The sequence below is a fragment of the Procambarus clarkii genome, chromosome 48, assembly GCF_040958095.1.
Source record: "Procambarus clarkii isolate CNS0578487 chromosome 48, FALCON_Pclarkii_2.0, whole genome shotgun sequence".
Taxonomy (NCBI): Eukaryota; Metazoa; Arthropoda; class Malacostraca; order Decapoda; family Cambaridae; genus Procambarus; species Procambarus clarkii.
The window spans coordinates 2,745,410-2,765,226 of NC_091197.1; the positions used below are offsets into that span (position 1 = coordinate 2,745,410).

The following is a 19,817-nucleotide window of genomic DNA, read 5'->3' on the forward strand; positions in this document are numbered from 1 at the left end:
TATATACTTGGCCGAAACGTTGTCGTTGCTTCATTTTCATGTGTGTGGTTTTGTAATTTATAGTATATTGGAGGGCCACTCATAATCATGCGTCATCTTTGTAGATTCTGGTAAGCTCGACCTGTAGGAGTACGTTGGTACAGCAGGTGCTGGAGTCCTCAGAGATGAGGTACTGGGTGGAGGTGGAGGATGTGATGAGTCTGGTGCAGCAGGAGCGGATTTTTATGGAGACAACCAAAAACAACAGAGGTAAATACATGCTCGCTCAAATACCCAATTTGCATATGATTGAGAATATAAATAAATTTGATTGATTTAGTAGAATTTACACTGTCCATATATTTCACGTATATGTAAGATGTTTGCTAAGAAACTGTGGAAATCCTCTTTCTTATTGTCATAAATTTAAACAAAACTAGAACAATAGATTTTAATACCTCATACTATATGTTGTTAATGATATATTGCATAAGGTTTACAGTTTTTTATATTATAACCCAACGAATCCCACAGAACATCCGATGGATTGGAACGTCTACCACAATACGGCAGACGTCGAGAAGTTCATAAACTGGGTGAAGGAAATGGGAGGCTGCTTCGTGCAGGTGCTAACGGCAGCCACCACGGAGGAGGGGCGCCAAGTCCTGGTGATTAAAGTCACAGATCCATTCTCCGATGAACCCAAGACAAAGATCTGGATCGAAGCTGGTAAGAGAGAGGAGCTTGTTCGTCCTGAATAGCCAATAGAGTTAGCAATACAGTGTATATATAACATATTGCGTATATAACAATTATAAGTAAGATAATAGAGTTAATAATGATAAGTGACAATATAAAATAATAGCTAATTATTTCCCAATCTCTATCCCGTTGTTCCAGGTATCCATGCTCGTGAATGGATCTCTCCTGCCGTCTCTCTGTATATCCTGAACCTTCTGATTACAGACGATTCTTGGCGAGACCTGCTGAAGAGGACGGAGTGGTACATCGTGCCTGTCGTCAACCCGGACGGCTATCATTACTCCTTCACCTCCGAGAGTGCCAGGTCAGTCAACAGTGTACACGATATGCAACACCGTGCAGTGTTCATGCCACACAACCTCGCACAGTGAAGACAGAAGACACAGTGCAGAAGTATTTTAAAACTGCAGGGGTCATAAAGACCCCTGCAGTTTTACAATACACTCTGCACATTATTGCCCAGAAGCGTGTGTATCCCAAGTCGTGACTAGTAATGAGATAATACATATAGCAGTTTATTATGGGAAATAATACCAACCTTTTAGTTTTTAAAAAAAATTCATTGTCATGATTCTAACATTATTGTTTACTCTAGGCTGTGGAGAAAGAATCGCCAGACCCACCTTGATAGAGGGTGCAAAGGAGTGAGCCTGATCCGTGACATGGACTTGGAATGGAGCTTCAGCACTCCATTCGACCCTTGTAGTGAGACTTACAAAGGCGTCACACCCTTCACTGAACCAGAAACCCGAGGTCTCCAATCAATCATGGAAACAGTGGGTGGCATTGACCTGTTCATAGCTTTCCGAGGCTATGGCCAGTCTATCGTTTATCCTGTGTTGCGGAATGACATTCCTCCAGCAAACATCCATGAACACGAAGTTCTGGCTATGGTATTTGTTCATGCCGTGAGCTATACGTCTCGTGGACATATCAATTATGAGATAGGCCAATCAGGACCACTGTACGGTCTAACCTCTGAAGACTTGGCACCCGAGGCACAGAATAGGTTCATATATACCATTGATCTCCCTTATAAAGGGAGATATGGACTTCTTCATTCAGAGAGTAATATTAGCAGCACTCTGATGGAGACCACTGCCGGTATCATGTGCATGGTCCGTCATATTACTAACACGGGTCACTGTACCAATCCTTAGTAGCAGCCATATGTATAGTTGGTACATATGGCATATGGTTGGTACTAAGGCAGGAGTTACTCCTGGAATCAACATTATTTATGTAAGTAATTCCTAAATCTGAATTTTAAATCCTAAAATAAAACAATAAAAAAATCTACCTGTTTTTATTTAAACTGCTATTAGACAAGTCTAACAAATAAATTTACAACAGTAGGCAGGTATTTAGCTAATGTAACAACCGGTCTTTTTATATAATGATGTTCCACTTGATGTTGTAGTTATTTACATGAATATATGTTTAGTATTTATGTACTTGACTTTATAATAGTGTATCAAAATTAGTTTGAAGCTCAAGTTATCTTTTCTTTAGCCACTGCACATAAGTAGAAGTGTACCTTTACAATAAAGTATATGGAAAGTTTCAAATTTTCCATTTCAATATTTGCTTTCTCAAACCAACAGTAACTATTCTTCATTTAAAAAGAATCGAATTCCCTCACTTCCATTCTGTGGCTTAAGGGAAAAGATGAGGGCCATTTCTGGCATATTGCTATTCAGTGCCGGAATCGTGGATTGAACCATTTTGCGAAAAAAGAAGATATATCACTTTATTTATTTATTTATTAAATTTTGCATATACAAGAATGTACATAAGGAATGTTAGGATACAAATATGGTAATTACAGTCTTGTAAAGCAACTAGCACGCGCAGCGTTTCTGGCGTTCCTTTCTTCCAGCAATTGCCCAATTAGCCTAACGTCTATTTTTGGAAAATTGCTTGAATCGACAATTGCAAAAGCCATTCCTCTGCATCTTGAAAAAAGAATAATTAATGACTCACAACGTGGTTTTGCTAACGGCCGTTTGTAACAAATATGCTATCTTCTATTTTATCATAATTCAGTCAGGTATATTAACAATATAATTAGGGTATATTTCACACAAACAGTAGGAGTCTAAGAAGCAAAATGAAGGAGGTGTTACCACTACTGGCAGCTGCTCTTCGCGCACGCATTTAAAAAAAAATTCGTAAGAAATCCATTTCTTAACATATAGGGATGAATTTTTTACGACGCTGATGCCAAATAACGGGAAATTTTTTTTACTATATTTAATATTTGGAAAAGTCTCCACATGCACCTTAAAAAACAGAGATAACGGGGGAAAAAAATATTACGAAGTTCCCATAGCAGGGCAAGCAAAGACAAATCCTAAAGTTTTTTTCAGTTAATTCGAACAAAGATTAGTGAGAGGATAGGTCCATTAAAAGTTAACATTGGTCAGATAACAGATAATGACAAAGCGATGAGTAGTATTTTTAATATATATTTTATCTCTGTATTTACTAAAGAGGAACTTAAAACTATGCCTTCAGCCAAACAAGTCTATGTGTGTTGGGACGAGGATAGGTTGACTAGTTTAGCTGTTACCATTGAGGATGTTATTGAGGAAATAGGGAACTCAAACCAAACAAATCCCCAGTGACGGACGAAGAACTTTTAATGGACCTATTCAGGGTGTTTAAAAAATGCAAAAGGGAGCTTTTCGAGCCAGTCTACCATATTTAATAAATCATTTGTCAGACAGAGTGCCGGAGTCATGGAAGGTTGCTAAAGAGGTGACATTTTTTTTTTAAGAAAAGAGATTGATCACTTGCGTAAAACTATCGGCCAATTAGCCTAACGTCTATTGTAGGAAAATTACTAGAATTGATATGCAAATACCATTCGTCTTCATGTAGAAAATATAAATTAATAAATGATTCACAACATGGTTTAACATATGGCCATTCATGTTTAAAAAAAATTTCATCATTTTATTCAAGCTAAGTTAAGGCAGTTGTGAAGTGCGTACCTTGCCTTTAGCAAAGACTCTGATACAGTGCCACATGAAAGACTGATTAAAAAGATAGAGTCTCACGGTATTAAGAGTGCTTTATAAACATGGATTAGGGTATAGCTATAACTAAAGAAATAGAGTGGTAGTGTAAATGGTGTTAATTCAAATTGGAAAAAAGATGTAAGTGTAACTGGAGTGCCCCAGGCTCTGTCCTGGGACCACTGTCATTTAGCACACACACACTATATATATATATATATATATATATATATATATATATATATATATATATATATATATATATGCTCAAGTGGTGGCTCAAAAGGGCCACCACTTATGGGCTATTCATGCCCGTGCCACCTTTTGGGTGGCTTAATCATGATGGCATTTTAGGTGGCATCAATCAATTTATTTTCACTTGAGAATGAACCATAGTGGTTCGAAACTTTGTGCAATTTGTATAAATAAGTGTAATACATTCTATAGTAATTAACTATTTTTATTCACCTTGAAATAACGAAAATGAGTTTTTTGAGAACTCCTCTTTCAGCTAAGCTCTGATGCTAGGAAAATAATTAGAGGGATAGAAGCCCTAAACCAGATGATAGTAAATACTGAATCTGCGGCCATATTCAATGAGACATGTTTAAAAGAAAACCTGCTGCGAACGCACTCCTCATTCTCATGGTTCTCCTCAACGCATGGTTCATTCTCAAGTGAAAATAAATTGATTGATTGATGCCACCTATAATGCCATCAAGATTAAGCCACCCAAAAGGTGGCACGGGCATGAATAGCCCATAAGTGGTGGCCCTTTTGAGCCATTATTAGTACCAATAGATGATACTGAAGATCTGTTGAGGTGCGACTGCACCCTGCGTGACTGGAGATGTCTCCCATTTCATAAAAAATAAATTGATTGATGAATTCACTTGAACGTGTCCAACGTAGGATGACTAAGTTAATTCCCCAAATTAGAAATCTTTCATATGAAGAAAGATTAACCAAGCTTAAGTTGCATTCACTGGAAAGGCGAAGAGTTAGGGGTGACATGATAGAAGTTTACAAGTGGATGAATGGACATAACAGGGAGGATATTAATAGGGTATTAAAAATATCAACACAAGACAGAACACGAAACAATGGGTATAAATTGGACAAGTTTAGATTTAGGAAAGACTTGGGTAAATACTGGTTCAGTAACAGGGTTGTTGATTTGTGGAACCAATTGCCGTGTAACGTGGTGGAGGTGGGGTCCCTCGATTGTTTCAAGCATGGGTTGGACATGTATATGAGTGGGATTGGGTGGTTATAAATAGGAGCTGCCTCGTATGGGCCAATAGACCTTCTGTAGTTGCCTTTGTTCTTATTTTCAATGTGGAGGTGGGATCCCTCGATTGTTTCAAGCATGGGTTGGACATGTATATGAGTGGGATTGGGTGGTTATAAATAGGAGCTGCCTCGTATAGGCCTTCTGCAGTTGCCTTGTTCTTATGTTATATCCATTCTATAGTACGGCGACCAAAACTGAACTGAATAATCTAAATGGGGCCCTAACCAGAGCAAGATATTACTGAAGAACAATACCAGGTGTCTTGTTACTAACGCTTCGATTAATAAATCCCAGTGTCCTATTTACCTCATTTCGAACATTCATGCATTGATAATTTGGTTTTAAATTCTTACTAATCGTAACACCCAGATCCCTTTCGCAATCAAACTTCGCAATCTCAACACCGTCTAGCTCGTACTTGTAAATTTATCATCATTACCTAGCCTCAGAACTTTACATTTATCAGCATAAAACTGCATCTGCTAATCTTTTGACCATTTCAAAACCCTATTTAGATAAACTTGAAGTGATAGTGAGTCTTCTTTCATGTTAATTTCCCTACTTACCGATTTTTGTATATGTATGATCTGATGTTCTTAGATTAGATATATAATATGAACGAGTTTTGTTGAATATAAATAAGAGCGGCCTCGTATGGTGGAATACATTCCTTTTTAAGTTTTTTTCATTATTTTGTTTTTATACATATTGGAAATGAGCATACAAAGATATTAAAACATCAGTACCAACTGAAACAAGAAACAATGGATATAAATTGGGAAAGATAGACACAGGAAAATCACACGAAAATACTGGTTTTGAAATAGTGTGTTTAATCTACTAAAGACATAACTGTTAACGTAATAGATGTTGATTCATGTATAATTCAAATTCATATATAAAACACTGCAGCGATCCAATATCCGGTATGATAATTTTTTCCTGAAATCTACTATCACATTTCTAAACCACTATTTACCCAGGTATTTTCTAAATCAAACTTTATCCAATTTACTAACTGCTCTTATATTTACAGCTTTTTTATATTCCTTTTGTTATACCCCTCTCAGTAAATTGAATACTTTAATCATGTTACCCGTTACTCTAGCGGGACCAATTACACCTGTCCCTACAATCTCACCTTTACCGGCCAATATAAGCTGCGACTGGAAGCATAATCTCGCATCTTGTGCTTCTGTGTCTTAGTGTCACCAAGGATTAAAGGTTTAAGTACTTGTGTCTCCGCAGTGCTTGTTGTATTCCAAGATGCTGCCTGTTTTGCCTGTGTTTGGCTACGCTCGTCCAGGGCGATGCAAGCATTCAGGTGAGTTTCTTTCATTATTTATCTCGTGGTAATTACTTCGTGATTTACGCCATTAATAGTGTCTATTGGTTTTGAATTTTAAGTGTCATTCTTTCAACAACGTAAGGCATTATTTATGCGAAACAATTTTAAATGCATACTGAAGTTTACTTTTCTTTTACGAGAGTAGTGGGCATCCATCAGTCTCAGCAGACATATATTTCCATGTAAATTGATTAATCTTTCTTTTATATGAAAACCTTTGGGATTTGTCTAACATCAGTTAGATTTGTATCTAACAGTATATAGGTACCCGTGAAGTCGGGAACTGTGGTGGGTTGTGGCACACAATACCACAAAAATGTAGAGGTTTTATCTAACATGTTGTTTGTGGACAGATGTGGAGTGTTGACGTGTTAAAAAATAACGATGTGATCCGGGAACTAGAAAACGGCGGTTACTTCGATATTTGGGGCGACAATACAACCCACGCCCAGGTAAGTGAACTGTTTGCTGTCAGACAACTTTCTTGCATGAATTGTGTATATACTTGGCCGAAACGTTGTCGTTGCTTCATTTTCATGTGTGTGGTTTTGTAATTTATAGTATATTGGAGGGCCACTCATAATCATGCGTCATCTTTGTAGATTCTGGTAAGCTCGACCTGTAGGAGTACGTTGGTACAGCAGGTGCTGGAGTCCTCAGAGATGAGGTACTGGGTGGAGGTGGAGGATGTGATGAGTCTGGTGCAGCAGGAGCGGATTTTTATGGAGACAACCAAAAACAACAGAGGTAAATACATGCTCGCTCAAATACCCAATTTGCATATGATTGAGAATATAAATAAATTTGATTGATTTAGTAGAATTTACACTGTCCATATATTTCACGTATATGTAAGATGTTTGCTAAGAAACTGTGGAAATCCTCTTTCTTATTGTCATAAATTTAAACAAAACTAGAACAATAGATTTTAATACCTCATACTATATGTTGTTAATGATATATTGCATAAGGTTTACAGTTTTTTATATTATAACCCAACGAATCCCACAGAACATCCGATGGATTGGAACGTCTACCACAATACGGCAGACGTCGAGAAGTTCATAAACTGGGTGAAGGAAATGGGAGGCTGCTTCGTGCAGGTGCTAACGGCAGCCACCACGGAGGAGGGGCGCCAAGTCCTGGTGATTAAAGTCACAGATCCATTCTCCGATGAACCCAAGACAAAGATCTGGATCGAAGCTGGTAAGAGAGAGGAGCTTGTTCGTCCTGAATAGCCAATAGAGTTAGCAATACAGTGTATATATAACATATTGCGTATATAACAATTATAAGTAAGATAATAGAGTTAATAATGATAAGTGACAATATAAAATAATAGCTAATTATTTCCCAATCTCTATCCCGTTGTTCCAGGTATCCATGCTCGTGAATGGATCTCTCCTGCCGTCTCTCTGTATATCCTGAACCTTCTGATTACAGACGATTCTTGGCGAGACCTGCTGAAGAGGACGGAGTGGTACATCGTGCCTGTCGTCAACCCGGACGGCTATCATTACTCCTTCACCTCCGAGAGTGCCAGGTCAGTCAACAGTGTACACGATATGCAACACCGTGCAGTGTTCATGCCACACAACCTCGCACAGTGAAGACAGAAGACACAGTGCAGAAGTATTGTAAAACTGCAGGGGTCATAAAGACCCCTGCAGTTTTACAATACACTCTGCACATTATTGCCCAGAAGCGTGTGTATCCCAAGTCGTGACTAGTAATGAGATAATACATATAGCAGTTTATTATGGGAAATAATACCAACCTTTTAGTTTTTAAAAAAAAAATCATTGTCATGATTCTAACATTATTGTTTACTCTAGGCTGTGGAGAAAGAATCGCCAGACCCACCTTGATAGAGGGTGCAAAGGAGTGAGCCTGATCCGTGACATGGACTTGGAATGGAGCTTCAGCACTCCATTCGACCCTTGTAGTGAGACTTACAAAGGCGTCACACCCTTCACTGAACCAGAAACCCGAGGTCTCCAATCAATCATGGAAACAGTGGGTGGCATTGACCTGTTCATAGCTTTCCGAGGCTATGGCCAGTCTATCGTTTATCCTGTGTTGCGGAATGACATTCCTCCAGCAAACATCCATGAACACGAAGTTCTGGCTATGGTATTTGTTCATGCCGTGAGCTATACGTCTCGTGGACATATCAATTATGAGATAGGCCAATCAGGACCACTGTACGGTCTAACCTCTGAAGACTTGGCACCCGAGGCACAGAATAGGTTCATATATACCATTGATCTCCCTTATAAAGGGAGATATGGACTTCTTCATTCAGAGAGTAATATTAGCAGCACTCTGATGGAGACCACTGCCGGTATCATGTGCATGGTCCGTCATATTACTAACACGGGTCACTGTACCAATCCTTAGTAGCAGCCATATGTATAGTTGGTACATATGGCATATGGTTGGTACTAAGGCAGGAGTTACTCCTGGAATCAACATTATTTATGTAAGTAATTCCTAAATCTGAATTTTAAATCCTAAAATAAAACAATAAAAAAATCTACCTGTTTTTATTTAAACTGCTATTAGACAAGTCTAACAAATAAATTTACAACAGTAGGCAGGTATTTAGCTAATGTAACAACCGGTCTTTTTATATAATGATGTTCCACTTGATGTTGTAGTTATTTACATGAATATATGTTTAGTATTTATGTACTTGACTTTATAATAGTGTATCAAAATTAGTTTGAAGCTCAAGTTATCTTTTCTTTAGCCACTGCACATAAGTAGAAGTGTACCTTTACAATAAAGTATATGGAAAGTTTCAAATTTTCCATTTCAATATTTGCTTTCTCAAACCAACAGTAACTATTCTTCATTTAAAAAGAATCGAATTCCCTCACTTCCATTCTGTGGCTTAAGGGAAAAGATGAGGGCCATTTCTGGCATATTGCTATTCAGTGCCGGAATCGTGGATTGAACCATTTTGCGAAAAAGAAGATATATCACTTTATTTATTTATTTATTAAATTTTGCATATACAAGAATGTACATAAGGAATGTTAGGATACAAATATGGTAATTACAGTCTTGTAAAGCAACTAGCACGCGCAGCGTTTCTGGCGTTCCTTTCTTCCAGCAATTGCCCAATTAGCCTAACGTCTATTTTTGGAAAATTGCTTGAATCGACAATTGCAAAAGCCATTCCTCTGCATCTTGAAAAAAGAATAATTAATGACTCACAACGTGGTTTTGCTAACGGCCGTTTGTAACAAATATGCTATCTTCTATTTTATCATAATTCAGTCAGGTATATTAACAATATAATTAGGGTATATTTCACACAAACAGTAGGAGTCTAAGAAGCAAAATGAAGGAGGTGTTACCACTACTGGCAGCTGCTCTTCGCGCACGCATTTAAAAAAAAAATCGTAAGAAATCCATTTCTTAACATATAGGGATGAATTTTTTACGACGCTGATGCCAAATAACGGGAAATTTTTTTTACTATATTTAATATTTGGAAAAGTCTCCACATGCACCTTAAAAAACAGAGATAACGGGGGAAAAAAAAATTACGAAGTTCCCATAGCAGGGCAAGCAAAGACAAATCCTAAAGTTTTTTTCAGTTAATTCGAACAAAGATTAGTGAGAGGATAGGTCCATTAAAAGTTAACATTGGTCAGATAACAGATAATGACAAAGCGATGAGTAGTATTTTTAATATATATTTTATCTCTGTATTTACTAAAGAGGAACTTAAAACTATGCCTTCAGCCAAACAAGTCTATGTGTGTTGGGACGAGGATAGGTTGACTAGTTTAGCTGTTACCATTGAGGATGTTATTGAGGAAATAGGGAACTCAAACCAAACAAATCCCCAGTGACGGACGAAGAACTTTTAATGGACCTATTCAGGGTGTTTAAAAAATGCAAAAGGGAGCTTTTCGAGCCAGTCTACCATATTTAATAAATCATTTGTCAGACAGAGTGCCGGAGTCATGGAAGGTTGCTAAAGAGGTGACATTTTTTTTTAAGAAAAGAGATTGATCACTTGCGTAAAACTATCGGCCAATTAGCCTAACGTCTATTGTAGGAAAATTACTAGAATTGATATGCAAATACCATTCGTCTTCATGTAGAAAATATAAATTAATAAATGATTCACAACATGGTTTAACATATGGCCATTCATGTTTAAAAAAAATTTCATCATTTTATTCAAGCTAAGTTAAGGCAGTTGTGAAGTGCGTACCTTGCCTTTAGCAAAGACTCTGATACAGTGCCACATGAAAGACTGATTAAAAAGATAGAGTCTCACGGTATTAAGAGTGCTTTATAAACATGGATTAGGGTATAGCTATAACTAAAGAAATAGAGTGGTAGTGTAAATGGTGTTAATTCAAATTGGAAAAAAGATGTAAGTGTAACTGGAGTGCCCCAGGCTCTGTCCTGGGACCACTGTCATTTAGCACACACACACTATATATATATATATATATATATATATATATATATATGTCGTACCTAGTAGCCAGAACTCACTTTTTGGCCTGCTATTCAAGGCCCGATTTGCCTAATAAGCCAAGTTTTCCTGAATTAATATATTTTTTCTAATTTTTTTCTTATGAAATGATAAAGATACCCACTTCATTATGTATGAGGTCAATTTTTTTTTATTGGAGTTAAAATTAACGTAGATATATGACCGAACCTAACCAACCCTACCTAACCTAACCTAACCTATCTTTATAGGTTAGGTTTGGTTAGGTAGCCGAAAAAGTTAGGTTAGGTTAGGTAGGTTAGGTAGTCGAAAAACAATTAATTCATGAAAACTTGGCTTATTAGGCAAATCGGGCCTTGAATAGTAGGCCAAAAAGTGAGTTCTGGCTACTAGGTACGACATATATATATATATATATATATATATATATATATATATATATATATATATATATATATATATATATGTCGTACCTAGTAGCCAGAACTCACTTTTTGGCCTACTATTCAAGGCCCGATTTGCCTAATAAGCCAAGTTTTCATGAATTAATTGTTTTTCGACTACCTAACCTACCTAACCTAACCTAACCTAACTTTTTCGGCTACCTAACCAAACCTAACCTATAAAGATAGGTTAGGTTAGGTTAGGTAGGGTTGGTTAGGTTCGGTCATATATCTACGTTATATATATATATATATATATATATATATATATATATATATATATATATATATATATATATATATATATATATATATATATATATATATATATATATATATATATATATATATATATATATATATATATATATATATATATATATATATATATATATATATATATATATATATATATATATATATATATATATATATATATATATATATTATATATATATATATATATATATATATATATATATATATATATATATATATATATATATATATATATATATATATATATATATATATATATATATATATATATATATATGTCGTACCTAGTAGCCAGAACTCACTTCTCAGCCTACTATTCAAGGCCCGATTTGCCTAATAAGCCAAGTTTTCCTGAATTAATATATTTACTATAATTTTTTTCTTATGAAATGATAAAGCAACCATTTTCTCTATGTATGAGGTCAATTTTTTTTATTGGAGTTAAAATTAACGTAGATATGTGCCCGAACCTAACCAACCCTACCTAACCTAACCTAACCTATATTTATAGGTAAGGTTAGGTTAGGTAGCCAAAAAAAGCTAGGTTAGGTTAGGTTAGGTAGGTTAGGTAGACGAAAAAACATTAATTCATGAAAACTTGGCTTATTAGGCAAATCGGGCCTTGAATAGTAGGCTGAGAAGTGCGTTCTGGCTATTAGGTACGACATATATATATATATATATATATATATATATATATATATATATTGAGACACCACTTGAGCTCAAGTGGTGGCTCAAAAGGGCCACCACTTATGGGCTATTCATGCCCGTGCCACCTTTTGGGTGGCTTAATCATGATGGCATTTTAGGTGGCATCAATCAATTTATTTTCACTTGAGAATGAACCATAGTGGTTCGAAACTTTGTGCAATTTGTATAAATAAGTGTAATACATTCTATAGTAATTAACTATTTTTATTCACCTTGAAATAACGAAAATGAGTTTTTTGAGAACTCCTCTTTCAGCTAAGCTCTGATGCTAGGAAAATAATTAGAGGGATAGAAGCCCTAAACCAGATGATAGTAAATACTGAATCTGCGGCCATATTCAATGAGACATGTTTAAAAGAAAACCTGCTGCGAACGCACTCCTCATTCTCATGGTTCTCCTCAACGCATGGTTCATTCTCAAGTGAAAATAAATTGATTGATTGATGCCACCTATAATGCCATCAAGATTAAGCCACCCAAAAGGTGGCACGGGCATGAATAGCCCATAAGTGGTGGCCCTTTTGAGCCATTATTAGTACCAATAGATGATACTGAAGATCTGTTGAGGTGCGACTGCACCCTGCGTGACTGGAGATGTCTCCCATTTCATAAAAAATAAATTGATTGATGAATTCACTTGAACGTGTCCAACGTAGGATGACTAAGTTAATTCCCCAAATTAGAAATCTTTCATATGAAGAAAGATTAACCAAGCTTAAGTTGCATTCACTGGAAAGGCGAAGAGTTAGGGGTGACATGATAGAAGTTTACAAGTGGATGAATGGACATAACAGGGAGGATATTAATAGGGTATTAAAAATATCAACACAAGACAGAACACGAAACAATGGGTATAAATTGGACAAGTTTAGATTTAGGAAAGACTTGGGTAAATACTGGTTCAGTAACAGGGTTGTTGATTTGTGGAACCAATTGCCGTGTAACGTGGTGGAGGTGGGGTCCCTCGATTGTTTCAAGCATGGGTTGGACATGTATATGAGTGGGATTGGGTGGTTATAAATAGGAGCTGCCTCGTATGGGCCAATAGACCTTCTGTAGTTGCCTTTGTTCTTATTTTCAATGTGGAGGTGGGATCCCTCGATTGTTTCAAGCATGGGTTGGACATGTATATGAGTGGGATTGGGTGGTTATAAATAGGAGCTGCCTCGTATAGGCCTTCTGCAGTTGCCTTGTTCTTATGTTATATCCATTCTATAGTACGGCGACCAAAACTGAACTGAATAATCTAAATGGGGCCCTAACCAGAGCAAGATATTACTGAAGAACAATACCAGGTGTCTTGTTACTAACGCTTCGATTAATAAATCCCAGTGTCCTATTTACCTCATTTCGAACATTCATGCATTGATAATTTGGTTTTAAATTCTTACTAATCGTAACACCCAGATCCCTTTCGCAATCAAACTTCGCAATCTCAACACCGTCTAGCTCGTACTTGTAAATTTATCATCATTACCTAGCCTCAGAACTTTACATTTATCAGCATAAAACTGCATCTGCTAATCTTTTGACCATTTCAAAACCCTATTTAGATAAACTTGAAGTGATAGTGAGTCTTCTTTCATGTTAATTTCCCTACTTACCGATTTTTGTATATGTATGATCTGATGTTCTTAGATTAGATATATAATATGAACGAGTTTTGTTGAATATAAATAAGAGCGGCCTCGTATGGTGGAATACATTCCTTTTTAAGTTTTTTTCATTATTTTGTTTTTATACATATTGGAAATGAGCATACAAAGATATTAAAACATCAGTACCAACTGAAACAAGAAACAATGGATATAAATTGGGAAAGATAGACACAGGAAAATCACACGAAAATACTGGTTTTGAAATAGTGTGTTTAATCTACTAAAGACATAACTGTTAACGTAATAGATGTTGATTCATGTATAATTCAAATTCATATATAAAACACTGCAGCGATCCAATATCCGGTATGATAATTTTTTCCTGAAATCTACTATCACATTTCTAAACCACTATTTACCCAGGTATTTTCTAAATCAAACTTTATCCAATTTACTAACTGCTCTTATATTTACAGCTTTTTTATATTCCTTTTGTTATACCCCTCTCAGTAAATTGAATACTTTAATCATGTTACCCGTTACTCTAGCGGGACCAATTACACCTGTCCCTACAATCTCACCTTTACCGGCCAATATAAGCTGCGACTGGAAGCATAATCTCGCATCTTGTGCTTCTGTGTCTTAGTGTCACCAAGGATTAAAGGTTTAAGTACTTGTGTCTCCGCAGTGCTTGTTGTATTCCAAGATGCTGCCTGTTTTGCCTGTGTTTTGCCTGTGTTTGGCTACGCTCGTCCAGGGCGATGCAAGCATTCAGGTGAGTTTCTTTCATTATTTATCTCGTGGTAATTACTTCGTGATTTACGCCATTAATAGTGTCTATTGGTTTTGAATTTTAAGTGTCATTCTTTCAACAACGTAAGGCATTATTTATGCGAAACAATTTTAAATGCATACTGAAGTTTACTTTTCTTTTACGAGAGTAGTGGGCATCCATCAGTCTCAGCAGACATATATTTCCATGTAAATTGATTAATCTTTCTTTTATATGAAAACCTTTGGGATTTGTCTAACATCAGTTAGATTTGTATCTAACAGTATATAGGTACCCGTGAAGTCGGGAACTGTGGTGGGTTGTGGCACACAATACCACAAAAATGTAGAGGTTTTATCTAACATGTTGTTTGTGGACAGATGTGGAGTGTTGACGTGTTAAAAAATAACGATGTGATCCGGGAACTAGAAAACGGCGGTTACTTCGATATTTGGGGCGACAATACAACCCACGCCCAGGTAAGTGAACTGTTTGCTGTCAGACAACTTTCTTGCATGAATTGTGTATATACTTGGCCGAAACGTTGTCGTTGCTTCATTTTCATGTGTGTGGTTTTGTAATTTATAGTATATTGGAGGGCCACTCATAATCATGCGTCATCTTTGTAGATTCTGGTAAGCTCGACCTGTAGGAGTACGTTGGTACAGCAGGTGCTGGAGTCCTCAGAGATGAGGTACTGGGTGGAGGTGGAGGATGTGATGAGTCTGGTGCAGCAGGAGCGGATTTTTATGGAGACAACCAAAAACAACAGAGGTAAATACATGCTCGCTCAAATACCCAATTTGCATATGATTGAGAATATAAATAAATTTGATTGATTTAGTAGAATTTACACTGTCCATATATTTCACGTATATGTAAGATGTTTGCTAAGAAACTGTGGAAATCCTCTTTCTTATTGTCATAAATTTAAACAAAACTAGAACAATAGATTTTAATACCTCATACTATATGTTGTTTTGATAATGATATATTGCATAAGATATATTGCATATGATAATGATATATTGCATATTGCTAATGATATATTGCATAAGGTTTACAGTTTTTTATATTATAACCCAACGAATCCCACAGAACATCCGATGGATTGGAACGTCTACCACAATACGGCAGACGTCGAGAAGTTCATAAACTGGGTGAAGGAAATGGGAGGCTGCTTCGTGCAGGTGCTAACGGCAGCCACCACGGAGGAGGGGCGCCAAGTCCTGGTGATTAAAGTCACAGATCCATTCTCCGATGAACCCAAGACAAAGATCTGGATCGAAGCTGGTAAGAGAGAGGAGCTTGTTCGTCCTGAATAGCCAATAGAGTTAGCAATACAGTGTATATATAACATATTGCGTATATAACAATTATAAGTAAGATAATAGAGTTAATAATGATAAGTGACAATATAAAATAATAGCTAATTATTTCCCAATCTCTATCCCGTTGTTCCAGGTATCCATGCTCGTGAATGGATCTCTCCTGCCGTCTCTCTGTATATCCTGAACCTTCTGATTACAGACGATTCTTGGCGAGACCTGCTGAAGAGGACGGAGTGGTACATCGTGCCTGTCGTCAACCCGGACGGCTATCATTACTCCTTCACCTCCGAGAGTGCCAGGTCAGTCAACAGTGTACACGATATGCAACACCGTGCAGTGTTCATGCCACACAACCTCGCACAGTGAAGACAGAAGACACAGTGCAGAAGTATTGTAAAACTGCAGGGGTCATAAAGACCCCTGCAGTTTTACAATACACTCTGCACATTATTGCCCAGAAGCGTGTGTATCCCAAGTCGTGACTAGTAATGAGATAATACATATAGCAGTTTATTATGGGAAATAATACCAACCTTTTAGTTTTTAAAAAAAAAATCATTGTCATGATTCTAACATTATTGTTTACTCTAGGCTGTGGAGAAAGAATCGCCAGACCCACCTTGATAGAGGGTGCAAAGGAGTGAGCCTGATCCGTGACATGGACTTGGAATGGAGCTTCAGCACTCCATTCGACCCTTGTAGTGAGACTTACAAAGGCGTCACACCCTTCACTGAACCAGAAACCCGAGGTCTCCAAGCAATCATGGAAACAGTGGGTGGCATTGACCTGTTCATAGCTTTCCGAGGCTATGGCCAGTCTATCGTTTATCCTGTGTTGCGGAATGACATTCCTCCAGCAAACATCCATGAACACGAAGTTCTGGCTATGGTATTTGTTCATGCCGTGAGCTATACGTCTCGTGGACATATCAATTATGAGATAGGCCAATCAGGACCACTGTACGGTCTAACCTCTGAAGACTTGGCACCCGAGGCACAGAATAGGTTCATATATACCATTGATCTCCCTTATAAAGGGAGATATGGACTTCTTCATTCAGAGAGTAATATTAGCAGCACTCTGATGGAGACCACTGCCGGTATCATGTGCATGGTCCGTCATATTACTAACACGGGTCACTGTACCAATCCTTAGTAGCAGCCATATGTATAGTTGGTACATATGGCATATGGTTGGTACTAAGGCAGGAGTTACTCCTGGAATCAACATTATTTATGTAAGTAATTCCTAAATCTGAATTTTAAATCCTAAAATAAAACAATAAAAAAATCTACCTGTTTTTATTTAAACTGCTATTAGACAAGTCTAACAAATAAATTTACAACAGTAGGCAGGTATTTAGCTAATGTAACAACCGGTCTTTTTATATAATGATGTTCCACTTGATGTTGTAGTTATTTACATGAATATATGTTTAGTATTTATGTACTTGACTTTATAATAGTGTATCAAAATTAGTTTGAAGCTCAAGTTATCTTTTCTTTAGCCACTGCACATAAGTAGAAGTGTACCTTTACAATAAAGTATATGGAAAGTTTCAAATTTTCCATTTCAATATTTGCTTTCTCAAACCAACAGTAACTATTCTTCATTTAAAAAGAATCGAATTCCCTCACTTCCATTCTGTGGCTTAAGGGAAAAGATGAGGGCCATTTCTGGCATATTGCTATTCAGTGCCGGAATCGTGGATTGAACCATTTTGCGAAAAAGAAGATATATCACTTTATTTATTTATTTATTAAATTTTGCATATACAAGAATGTACATAAGGAATGTTAGGATACAAATATGGTAATTACAGTCTTGTAAAGCAACTAGCACGCGCAGCGTTTCTGGCGTTCCTTTCTTCCAGCAATTGCCCAATTAGCCTAACGTCTATTTTTGGAAAATTGCTTGAATCGACAATTGCAAAAGCCATTCCTCTGCATCTTGAAAAAAGAATAATTAATGACTCACAACGTGGTTTTGCTAACGGCCGTTTGTAACAAATATGCTATCTTCTATTTTATCATAATTCAGTCAGGTATATTAACAATATAATTAGGGTATATTTCACACAAACAGTAGGAGTCTAAGAAGCAAAATGAAGGAGGTGTTACCACTACTGGCAGCTGCTCTTCGCGCACGCATTTAAAAAAAAAATCGTAAGAAATCCATTTCTTAACATATAGGGATGAATTTTTTACGACGCTGATGCCAAATAACGGGAAATTTTTTTACTATATTTAATATTTGGAAAAGTCTCCACATGCACCTTAAAAAACAGAGATAACGGGGGAAAAAAAAATTACGAAGTTCCCATAGCAGGGCAAGCAAAGACAAATCCTAAAGTTTTTTTCAGTTAATTCGAACAAAGATTAGTGAGAGGATAGGTCCATTAAAAGTTAACATTGGTCAGATAACAGATAATGACAAAGCGATGAGTAGTATTTTTAATATATATTTTATCTCTGTATTTACTAAAGAGGAACTTAAAACTATGCCTTCAGCCAAACAAGTCTATGTGTGTTGGGACGAGGATAGGTTGACTAGTTTAGCTGTTACCATTGAGGATGTTATTGAGGAAATAGGGAACTCAAACCAAACAAATCCCCAGTGACGGACGAAGAACTTTTAATGGACCTATTCAGGGTGTTTAAAAAATGCAAAAGGGAGCTTTTCGAGCCAGTCTACCATATTTAATAAATCATTTGTCAGACAGAGTGCCGGAGTCATGGAAGGTTGCTAAAGAGGTGACATTTTTTTTTTAAGAAAAGAGATTGATCACTTGCGTAAAACTATCGGCCAATTAGCCTAACGTCTATTGTAGGAAAATTACTAGAATTGATATGCAAATACCATTCGTCTTCATGTAGAAAATATAAATTAATAAATGATTCACAACATGGTTTAACATATGGCCATTCATGTTTAAAAAAAAATTTCATCATTTTATTCAAGCTAAGTTAAGGCAGTTGTGAAGTGCGTACCTTGCCTTTAGCAAAGACTCTGATACAGTGCCACATGAAAGACTGATTAAAAAGATAGAGTCTCACGGTATTAAGAGTGCTTTATAAACATGGATTAGGGTATAGCTATAACTAAAGAAATAGAGTGGTAGTGTAAATGGTGTTAATTCAAATTGGAAAAAAGATGTAAGTGTAACTGGAGTGCCCCAGGCTCTGTCCTGGGACCACTGTCATTTAGCACACACACTATATATATATATATATATATATATATATATATATATATATATATATATATATATATATATATATATATATATATATATATATATATATATATATATATATATATATATATATGCTCAAGTGGTGGCTCAAAAGGGCCACCACTTATGGGCTATTCATGCCCGTGCCACCTTTGGGTGGCTTAATCATGATGGCATTTTAGGTGGCATCAATCAATTTATTTTCACTTGAGAATGAACCATAGTGGTTCGAAACTTTGTGCAATTTGTATAAATAAGTGTAATACATTCTATAGTAATTAACTATTTTTATTCACCTTGAAATAACGAAAATGAGTTTTTTGAGAACTCCTCTTTCAGCTAAGCTCTGATGCTAGGAAAATAATTAGAGGGATAGAAGCCCTAAACCAGATGATAGTAAATACTGAATCTGCGGCCATATTCAATGAGACATGTTTAAAAGAAAACCTGCTGCGAACGCACTCCTCATTCTCATGGTTCTCCTCAACGCATGGTTCATTCTCAAGTGAAAATAAATTGATTGATTGATGCCACCTATAATGCCATCAAGATTACCAG

The 19,817-nt window shown here is 36.4% G+C and overlaps 2 protein-coding genes across 2 annotated transcripts; both read left to right on the forward strand.

The window, feature by feature from the left end:
- The first annotated feature begins 164 nt into the window (after positions 1-164).
- LOC138350968 (carboxypeptidase B-like) lies at positions 165-7,215 on the forward strand. The gene is made up of 6 exons (XM_069302430.1): positions 165-249; positions 514-708; positions 880-1,045; positions 1,337-1,649; positions 6,757-6,855; positions 7,006-7,215. The coding sequence occupies exons 1-6, from the start codon at positions 165-167 to the stop codon at positions 7,213-7,215; spliced, it is 1,068 nt and encodes a 355-aa protein (XP_069158531.1).
- Positions 7,216-8,305: 1,090 nt separating this feature from the next.
- LOC123753417 (carboxypeptidase B-like) lies at positions 8,306-17,179 on the forward strand. The gene is made up of 7 exons (XM_069302431.1): positions 8,306-8,551; positions 14,609-14,695; positions 15,073-15,171; positions 15,322-15,466; positions 15,791-15,985; positions 16,157-16,322; positions 16,615-17,179. Exons 1-7 carry the CDS (start codon positions 8,306-8,308, stop codon positions 17,177-17,179), a joined length of 1,503 nt encoding a protein of 500 aa, XP_069158532.1.
- Positions 17,180-19,817: the final 2,638 nt, after the last annotated feature.